This window comes from Eriocheir sinensis, unplaced genomic scaffold (genome assembly GCF_024679095.1).
Source record: "Eriocheir sinensis breed Jianghai 21 unplaced genomic scaffold, ASM2467909v1 Scaffold252, whole genome shotgun sequence".
NCBI classification, from domain to species: Eukaryota; Metazoa; Arthropoda; class Malacostraca; order Decapoda; family Varunidae; genus Eriocheir; species Eriocheir sinensis.
In genome coordinates, this window is record NW_026111557.1 from 491,876 (window position 1) to 502,500 (window position 10,625).

Genomic DNA, 10,625 nt, shown 5'->3' on the forward strand with positions numbered 1-10,625 from the left:
GCTAGGGGGCTATTAGGAGCAGCCAGGGGGGTGAGGGAGGCATGGAGAGATGGAGGAAAGACTGAGGAAGAAGGGAGAGAAAGGAGGAGGAGAAGGAAGGAGAGAGAGGAGAGAAGAGAGGGAGGTGGAGGAGGAAGACTGTCTGGCTGAGAGGCATAGCAAATCTTTCCTCCATATTTAAACCCATTTTTGGAGAGAAGGAGGAACGGAGAGAAAAAACGGAGGTATGGAGAGAAAGAGAATTTATTTAGCTATGTGTGAAGGGAAGGAGGAGGAGGAGAGGGAGAACAGGGAGGGAGAGAGGAAAGAGTGGAGGAGGAAGACCGTCTGGCTGAGAGGCATAGAAAATCTTCCCTCCATATTTAAACCCATTTTTGGAGGGAAGGAGGAAACGGAGAGAAAACGGAGACATGGAGAAAGAGAATTTATTTAGCTATGTGTGGAGGGAAGGAGGAGGAGGAGGAGAGGGAGAGAAAGGAGGGAGAGAGGAAAGAGTGGAGGAGGAAGACCGTCTGGCTGAGAGGCATACTAATTCTTCCCTCCATATTTAAACCCATTTTTGGAGGGAAGGAGGAAACGGAGAGAAAAACCGGAGGCATGGAGAGAAAGATAATTTATTTAGCTATGTGTGGAGGGAAGGAGGAGGAGGAGGAGGAGGAGAGAGGAGGAGAGGGATGGAGAGGAGGAAAACTGTCTGACTGAGATGCATGTCAAATCTTTGCTCCATATTTAAACCCATTTTTGGAGGGAAGGAGGAGACGGAGAGAAAAAACGGAGGCATGGAGAGGGAGAGAGAATTTATTTAGCTATGTATGGAAGGAAGGAGAAGGAGGAGGAGAGGGAGAGAAAGAAGGGAGAGAGGAAAAGGTGGAGGAGGAAAACTGTCTGGCTGAGAGGCATAGCAAATCTTCCCTCCATATTTAAACCCATTTTTGGAGGGAAGGAGGAAACGGAGAGAAAAAATGGAGGTATGGAGAGAAAGATAATTTATTTAGCTATGTGTGGAGGGAAGGAGGAGGAGGAGGGAAGGGAGAGAAAGGAGGGAGAGAGGAGAGAAGAGAGGGAGGTGGAGGAAAACTGTCTGGCTGAGAGGCATAGCAAAACTTCCCTCCATATTTAAACCCATTTTTGGAGGGAAGGAGGAAACGGAGAGAAAAAACGGAGGCATGGAGAGAGAGAGAATTTATTTAGCTATGTAAGGAGGGAAGGAGGAGGAGGAGGAGAGGGAGAACAGGGAGGGAGAGAGGAAAAGGTGGAGGAGGAAAACTGTCTGACTGAGAGGCATGTCAAATCTTTGCTCCATATTTAAACCCATTTTTGGAGGGAAGGAGGAAACGGAGAGAAAAAACGGAGGCATGGAGAGAGAAAGAGAATTTATTTAGCTATGTGTGGAGGGAAGGAGGAGGAGGAGGAGAGGGAGAGAAAGGAGGGAGAGAGGAGAGAAGAGAGGGAGGTGGAGGAGGAAGACTGTCTGGCTGAGAGGCATAGCAAATCTTCCCTCCATATTTAAACCCATTTTTGGAGGGAAGGAGGAAACGGAGAGAAAAAATGGAGGCATGGAGAGAAAGAGAATTTATTTAGCTATGTGTGGAGAGAAAGGAGGAGGAGGAGGAAAGGGAGAGAAAGGAGGGAGAGAGGGAAAAGTGGAGGAAGGTGGAGGAGGAAAACTGTCTGAGATCGAGGCATAGCAAATCTTTCCTCCATATTTAAACCCATTTTTGGAGGGAAGGAGGAAACGGAGAGAAAAAACGAAGGCATGGAGAGAAAGAGAATTTATTTAGCTATGTATGGAGGGAAGGAGGAGGAGGAGGAGAGGGAGAGAGGAAAAGGTGGAGGAGGAAAACTGTCTATGGCAAATCTTTCCTCCATATTTAAACCCATTTTTGGAGAGAAGGAGGAAACGGAGAGAAAAAACGGAGGTATGGAGAGAAAGAGAATTTATTTAGCTATGTGTGGAGGGAAGGAGGAGGAGGAGGAGAGGGAGAGAAAGGAGGGAGAGAGGAAAAAGTGGAGGAAGGTGGAGGAGAAAAACTGTCTGGCTGAGAGGCATAGCAAATCTTTCCTCCATATTTAAACCCATTTTTGGAGGGAAGGAGGAAACGGAGAGAAAAAATGGAGGTATGGAGAGAAAGAGAATTTATTTAGCTATGTGTGGAGGGAAGGAGGAGGAGGAGGAGAGGGAGAGAAAGGAGGGAGAGAGGAAAGAAGAGAGGAAGGTGGAGGAGGAAATCTGAAAACAATTCTAATACATTCAAATCAATTTATTATTATTATTATTATTATTATTATTATTATTATTCTAAGTACACTTGTGAACACTTATAAATATATGAGTTAGGTGCCAAATGGAGCTTAGTAGTAGTAGTAGTAGTAGTAGTAGTAGTAGTAGTAGTAGTAGTAGTAGTAGTAGTAGTAGTAACACACACGTGGTACATTTATAAGTGAGACACACACTTAAACACACTTATAATATGGTGTTCGGTGCATAAGTAGTAGTAGTAGTAGTAGAAGTAGTAGTAGTAGTAGTAGTAGTAGTAGTAATATTATAAGCTCTTCTTCTTCTTCTTCTTCCTCTTCTTCTTCTTCCTCCTCCTCCTCCTCCTCCTCCTCTTCTTCTTCTTCCTCCTCCTCCTCCTCCTCCTCCTCCTCTTCTTCTTCTTCTTCTACTTCTTCAACAATAAACGATCAATCATCTTCCTCCTCCTCCTCCTCCTCCTCCTCTTCCTCTTTTTCTTCCTCCTCCTCCTCCTCCTCCTCCTCCTCCTCTTTATGCCTCCTTGATGACCTCCGCCTTCAGCCTCTCCGCCAGAGCGCGCCGAACAGCCAAGGTCTTCGGGTCCACGCCTGTCGCTCCATCCAAGGCCTGTTAGTAGTGTTAGTAGTGTTAGTAGGTCAAAATGGATGCCCCCACGAGATTCCCCACCCCCTAAAACCCCTACTTCCATACCCCATAACCCTTACTTCGACAACCCACCCCCAGCCTACTTATATCTACTTACATTTCGGGCGGCGCGGGCGGACTGCGGGCGGTTGGGTTCCTTGGTCTCGTAGTTCTCGAGTCTCTTCTCTCTCTCCCGCTTCTTCATCTCCAAAAGTCGGTCTCTCTGCTCTTTTAAGTATTCCTGCCTCCGTTTCAAATCCTCCTCGTCAATTTCCGTCGGCTGTTAAGTGGATTATAAGTGTTAGAAGTGGGAGGATAGGAGGTGGGTGGGCGTTATAAGTGGTGTGGGGGGTGGAATTATGGGTTTTCGGGGGTGAGGAGTCGCGTGGTGATAGTCTTAAGTGGCTAGAAGTAGTAATAGTAGTAGTAGTAGTAGTAATAGTAGAACCTTACCTTGGATCTTATTGGAGGGAGAACTCGACCTTTTCCAAACTCCTCTTCCTCCACCTCCTCCTCCTCCTCTTCCTCCTCCTCCTCCTCCTCCTCCTCCTCCTCCTCCCCCTCCTTCTTCGGCCTCCTCAGCGCCTTCTCTAATCTTTTTTTCTCGTCCTGAATTGACCTCGCCATAGCTATTTCGAGGTCACGTGACTCCTGGTCTTGAAGAGAGGTCAGCTGGTCATGTTCCTCCTTGCTTAACCTGTAATAGTAGTAGTAGTAGTAGTAGTAGTAGTAGTAGTAGTAGTAGTAGTAGTAGTAGTAGTAGTAGTATAGAATTGATATTAACTTCGTATTTAAATACTTAATTCTCTCTCTCTCTCTCTCTCTCTCTCTCTCTCTCTCTCTCTCTCTCTCTCTCTCTCTCTCTCTCTCTCTCTCTCTCTCTCTCTCAACCTAACCTAACTTAACCTAACATAATCTAACACACACAATCTCTCTCTCTCTCTCTCTCTCTCTCTCTCTCTCTCTCTCTCTCTCTCTCTCTCTCTCTCTCTCTCTCTCTCTCTCTCAAAAGAAGGAGAAAAAGAAGAAGAAGAGGAGGATGAGAAAAACGAATTCTCAATATTGCAAAACTCTCTCTCTCTCTCTCTCTCTCTCTCTCTCTCTCTCTCTCTCTCTCTCTCTCTCTCTCTCTCTCTCTCTCTCTCTCTCTCTCTCTCTCTCTCTGACTCACCTAAACACCTCCTCCAGTATCTCTCTCTCTCTCTTCACCGACTCCTCCTCCTCCTCCTCCCCCTCCTCCCCCTCCTGTCCCTCCCTTCCTCTCATGTTTATTCCATAGTTAAGGCGTAACATTTCCAAGGCTTGAAGCTGAAGTTCCAAATTTTTCTTAATCATCATGGCGTTAAAAGTCTCGTAGTCGTCCGCGGCCCACAACTGTTCAAATAGGCTCTGAAAGTATAGTAGTAGTAGTAGTAGTAGTAGTAGTAGTGGTAGGGAGTGTAAGAGTTAACCAGCATCTTCACTCTTTCATCCCTGTACTGTACCATTAAACAGCATCTTCACTCTCTCATCCCTGTACTGTCCCAATCCCTTATGCAAGAGTTAACCAGCATCTTCACTCTTTCATCCCTGTACTGTCCCAATCCCTTATGCAAGAGTTAACCAGCATCTTCACTCTTTCATCCCTGTACTGTCCCAATCCCTTATGCAAGAGTTAACCAGCATCTTCACTCTCTCATCCCTGTACTGTCCCAATCCCTTATGCAAGAGTTAACCAGCATCTCTCTCTCTCTCTCTCTCTCTCTCTCTCTCTCTGGAATCAATAAGTATTTTCGGACCCAAATCTGGCACCAACACATATAACGGTACCAAAATCTGACTTAAGGGTACCCAAAACGGCTTTAACGGTTCCAAATCTGGCACCAACACAAATAACGGTACCAAAATCTGACTTAAGGGTACCCAAAACGGCTTCTAACGGTTCCAAATCTGGGACCAACACAAATAACGGTACCAAAATCTGACTTAAGGGTACCCAAAACGGCTTTAACGGTTCCAAATCTGGCACCAACACAAATAACGGTACCAAAATCTGACTTAAGGGTACCCAAAACGGCTTCTAGGGGACCCAAATCTGGCACCAACACAAATAACGGTACCAAAATCTGACTTAACGGTACCCAAAACGGCTTCTAGCGGTTCCAACTCTCCCTCACCTTGTTGAAAGTCGTGTTAATGGCCGCCGCCTCCTGACACGCGTTCTGCAGCATCTCAGGGTCCACGGAGAGGTCGTCCATGAAGCTTTGGAGAAGGTAGTCCACGAGCCGCTTATATTCCCCGTGAATCTCCTGGTGTTGCTCCTCAAGGTCTGGGTTGGCGGCGTCCTCCTCATCCTCGCCTTCCCGAGCGCTCTCAAAGGCTGCAGGGGAAGGTTAGGTAAGGTTAGGTTAGGTTAGGTTAACGTTTTTTTGTGTTGGTACCGTTAGAAGCCGTTTTGGGTACCCTTAAGTCAGATTTTGGTACCGTTATTTGTATTGGTACCAGATTTGGAACCGTTAGAAGCCGTTTTGGGTACCCTTAAGTCAGATTTTGGTACCGTTATTTGTGTTGGTGCCAGATTTGGGTCCGAAAATGCTTATTGGTTCCAGAGAGAGAGAGAGAGAGAGAGAGAGAGAGAGAGAGAGAGAGAGAGAGAGAGAGAGAGAGAGAGAGAGAGAGAGATTGCGTATGTTAGATAGATTATGTTAGGTTAAGTTTTGTTGAGAGAGAGAGAGAGAGAGAGAGAGCTCTTTTAATTTCCGTCGTTGATACCAAAACATTTCAGAGCCCCAGAAATAAAGAGTTAGAGAGAGAGAGAGAGAGAGAGAGAGAGAGAGAGAGAGAGAGACACACAGAGAGAGAGAGAAAGAGGGAGAGTAATAGTAGTAGTAGTAGTAGTAGTAGTAGTAGTAGTAGTAGTAGTAGTAGTAGTATTAATAGTAGTAGTAGTAGTAGTAATAGTAGTAGTAGTAGTAGTAGTAGTAATAGTAGTAGTAGTAGTAGTAGTAGTAGTAGTAGTAGTAGTAGTAATAGTAGTAGTAGTAGTAGTAGTAGTAGTAGTAGTAAAAGTAGTAGTAGTAGTAGTAGTAGTAGTAGTAGTAGTAGTAGTAGTAGTATTAGTAGTAGTAGTAGTAGTAGTAATAGTAGTAGTAGTAGTAGTAGTAGTAGTAGTAATGTAGTAGTAGTAGTAGTAATGTATGAGTAGTAGTAGTATACTGAATGATTAACATGTTAAAATCAATACAGAAGAGAAGAGGGAAGTCAATTTCTCTCTCTCTCTCTCTCTCTCTCTCTCTCTCTCTCTCTCTCTCTCTCTCTCTCTCTCTCTCTCTCTCTCGTTTCTTCCCTTCCCTTCTCTTTCCTTCTCTCTCTCTCTCTCTCTCTCTCTCTCTCTCTCTCTCTCTCTCTCTCTCTCTGGAACCAATAAGTATTTTCAGACCCAAATCTGGCACCAACACAAATAGTGGTACCAAAATCTGACTTAAGGGTACCATAAACGGCTTCTATCGGTCCCAAATCTGGAACCAACACAAACACCGGTACCAAAATCTAACTTAAGGGTACCCAAAATGGCTTCTAACGGTTCCAAATCTGGCACCAACACAAGTAGTGGTACCAAAATCTGACTTAAGGGTACCATAAACGGCTTCTATCGGTCCCAAATCTGGCACCAACACAAATAACGGTACCAAAATAAGACAAGGGTACCAAAAACAATCTCCAACGGACCCAAATCTGGCACCAACACAAACAACGGTACCCAAAACTGACTTAACGGTACCCAAAACGGCTTCTATCGGACCCATCTCTGGCACCAACACAAATAACGGTACCAAAATCTGAATATAAGAGTACCAAAAACAACTATCGGACCCAAATCTGGAACCAACACAAATAACGGTACCAAAACCTGACTTAAGGGTACCCAAAGCGGCATCTATCGGTTCCAAATCTGGTACCAACACAAATAACGGTACCGGAATCTGACTTAATGGTACCAAAAACGGCTTTAGAGGACCCAAATCTGGTACCAATAGCCATAAGGTCGGCCCCCCGTTGACTTACTAATGGATTTGTGCTCAATAAAGGTCAGGATCGGCACGGTCCAGACGGGTCCGCTCAGGAGGTTGACAATGCCGTCCAGAATCCAGCTGATCTCCTCCTCCTCGCCCGACATCTTGGATTCGGGAATGGGAATGGGAACTGGAATGGGTCGTTCCTGTTGTTGTTGTTACTGCTGAAGACAGAGACAGAGATATATGTTAAGTAAGTTGGTCACTACTACTACTACTACTACTACTACTACTACTATTACTACTACTACTATTACTACTACTACTACTACTACTACTACTATTACTACTACTACTACTACTACTACTACTACTACTACTACTACTACTACTACTACTACTACTATTACTACTACTACTACTACTACTACTACTACTACTACTACTACTACTACTACTACTACTACTACTACTACTACTACTACTACTACTACTGCTACTACTACTACTACTACTACTACTACTACTACTACTACTACTACTACTACTACTACTTCTACTACTACTACTACTACTATAAAAAAACAAGTCAGTCCTTTGCATGGATAATCTAACGTATACAAGCACAAGACAAGACAAGCTCGAATCAGAACACAGTCACATCACGCGCCAACGATCTGTGGGTTTTCAAATTCACTGATTGACGTTTGCATGGATAACCCAACACACGGGAAAAGCCAAGCTCGAATCACATAACAGTCACCCCACGCGCAAACAAATTCACTGATTAACGTTTGCATGGATAACCTAACACAAGGAAAAGCCAAGCTCGAATCAGAACACAGTCACGTCACGCGCAAACAAATTCACCGATTGAAGTTTGCATGGATAACCTAACACAAGGAAAAGACAAGCTCGAATCAGAACACAGTCACATCACGCGCCAACGATCTGTGGGTTTTAAATTCAGGTATATTAAAAGACATCTGGCTCTCAAAGTGCAAATAAGGGGTATCTTAATAATTTACTGCACGTATAGAAATTATGATTATTAATGGAAATAACATGAAATAGTAAATAATAGCTATTGAATGCGACGCTACCCATGATATTTAGCCCTACTTGCAACACATCAAAATTCCTTATGTGTAAACACTTGCAGAATCTGGTGTCCCTTTGTGTGCCTGAACAAGGTGAAATATGTGTGTCTGGAAGGCTGCGCGGCGTGCCAGTGTGGTCAGACTGTACTGTTCGATACACCTGGTCACGTCCGCACCTCGATCCGGACCTACACACCTGCGGACCGCCAAAGTTTGCAAGGGTGTAGCGGACAGGCGAAATTTTTGGGTCCAGATTTTCAGAGATAAAAAAAACCGAGGACGCCAAATAGCCCGCGGCATTTTTAATCACGGTGTCAAGTTTGTTTTTCCTTTGAGAAGTTTAGTGTTTACAAATTAACGTACGGGAAAAGCGGTGACGGGCAGGAGTGTCTGGGTATAACGCCGTCAATAGCTACAGAACCAGACTCCAGAACCCCTCCGTCAGATAGATTTCATGATTATTTGAAGGTAAATCTCTCTCTCTCTCTCTCTCTCTCTCTCTCTGAAGCTGTGATGTACTATTGCCTTGTACTATTCTATTTTATTTTTGACGCGCGGACTACCAGGTGCGGAGGAGCGGTAGCGGACTGCCCAAAATCCAGTAACGCGCCCACCTCTGCTGTTTGATATGCAAGTTGTTCATTCAGACTTAAGGGTACCCAAAACGGCTTCTATCGGTTCCAAATCTGGCATCTATATAAATAACGGTACCAAAATCTGACTTAAGGGTACCCAAAACGGCTTCTATCGGTTCCAAATCTGGCATCTATATAAATAACGGTACCAAAATCTGACTTAAGGGTACCCAAAACGGCTTCTATCGGTTCCAAATCTAACATCAACACAAATAACGGTACCAAAATCTGACTTAAGGGTACCCAAAACGGCTTCTATCGGTTCCAAATCTGGCATCTATACAAATAACGGTACCAAAATCAGACTTAAGGGTACCCAAAACGGCTTCTATCGGTTCCAAATCTGGCATCAACACAAATAACGGTACCAAAATCACTTAATGGTACCCAAAACGGCTTCTATCAGTTCCAAATCTGGCATCTATATAAATAATGGTACCAAAATCTGACTTAAGGGTGTTGTGTTCTGTTGAGGGGTACCCAAAACGGCTTCTATCGGTTCCAAATCTGGCATCAACACAAATAACGGTACCAAAATCACTTAATGGTACCCAAAACGGCTTCTATCGGTTCCAAATCTGACATCTATATAAATAACGGTACCAAAATCTGACTTAAGGGTACCCAAAACGGCTTCTATCGGTTCCAAATCTGGCATCTATATAAATAACGGTACCAAAATCACTTAATGGTACCCAAAACGGCTTCTATCGGTTCCAAATTTGGCATCTATATAAATAACGGTACCAAAATCACTTAATGGTACCCAAAACGGCTTCTACTCGTTCCAAATCTGGCACCAACACAAATAACGGTACCAAAATCTGACTTAAGGGTACCCAAAACGGCTTCTATCGGTTCCAAATCTGGCATCTATATAAATAACGGTACCAAAATCACTTAATGGTACCCAAAACGGCTTCTACTCGTTCCAAATCTGGCACCAACACAAATAACGGTACCAAAATCTGACTTAAGGGTACCCAAAACGGCTTCTATCGGTTCCAAATCTGGCATCTATATAAATAACGGTACCAAAATCACTTAATGGTACCCAAAACGGCTTCTACTCGTTCCAAATCTGGCATCAACACAAATAACGGTACCAAAATCAGACTTAAGGGTACCCAAAACGGCTTCTATCGGTTCCAAATCTGGCATCAACACAAATAACGGTACCAAAATCACTTAAGGGTACCCAAAACGGCTTCTATCGGTTCCAAATCTGGCACCAACACAAATAACGGTACCAAAATCTGACTTAAGGGTACCCAAAACGGCTTCTATTGGTTCCAAATCTGGCATCTATATAAATAACGGTACCAAAATCTGACTTAAGGGTACCCAAAACGGCTTCTATCGGTTCCAAATCTGGCATCTATATAAATAACGGTACCAAAATCTGACTAAAGGGTACCCAAAACGGCTTCTATCGGTTCCAAATCCCAACACAAATAACGGTACCAAATCTGACTCAAAGGTACCAATAATAGCTTCTAACGGTTCCAAATCTGTCACCAACACAAATAACGGTACCAAAATCTGACTCAAGGGTACCAATAATAGCTTCTAACGGTTCCAAATCTGACACCAACACAAATAACGGTACCAAAATCTGACTCAAGGGTACCAATAATAGCTTCTAACGGTTCCAAATCTGACACCAACACAAATAACGGTACCAAAATCTGACTTAAGGGTACCCAAAACGGCTTCTATCGGTTCCAAATCTGGCACCAACACAAATAACGGTACCAAAATCTGACTTAAGGGTACCCAAAACGGCTTCTATCGGTTCCAAATCTGGCATCTATATAAATAACGGTACCAAAATCTGACTTAAGGGTATCCAAAACGGCTTCTATCGGTTCCAAATCTGGCATCAACACAAATAACGGTACCAAAATCTGACTTAAGGGTACCCAAAACGGCTTCTATCGGTTCCAAATCTGGCACCAACACAAATAACGGTACCAAAATCTGACATGGTACCCAAAACGGCTTCTATCGGTTCCAA

The 10,625-nt window shown here is 43.9% G+C and overlaps 1 protein-coding gene across 1 annotated transcript in view; it reads right to left on the reverse strand.

Annotated features, from left to right (window-relative positions):
* Positions 1 to 1,922: 1,922 nt before the first annotated feature.
* The window catches only part of LOC126991219 (cilia- and flagella-associated protein 36-like), a 13,407-nt gene continuing 4,704 nt past the window's right edge, over positions 1,923 to 10,625 (reverse strand). Inside the window, exons 2-7 of the mRNA XM_050850000.1 lie at positions 6,926 to 7,097; positions 5,038 to 5,240; positions 4,053 to 4,270; positions 3,335 to 3,578; positions 3,000 to 3,161; positions 1,923 to 2,863 (exon numbers count right to left, since the gene is read on the reverse strand). Of these exons, the coding sequence (XP_050705957.1) occupies positions 2,768 to 2,863; positions 3,000 to 3,161; positions 3,335 to 3,578; positions 4,053 to 4,270; positions 5,038 to 5,240; positions 6,926 to 7,037 (1,035 nt within the window). The 5' untranslated portion in view covers positions 7,038 to 7,097 and the 3' untranslated portion in view covers positions 1,923 to 2,767. The remainder of the gene's footprint in view (positions 2,864 to 2,999; positions 3,162 to 3,334; positions 3,579 to 4,052; positions 4,271 to 5,037; positions 5,241 to 6,925; positions 7,098 to 10,625) is intronic.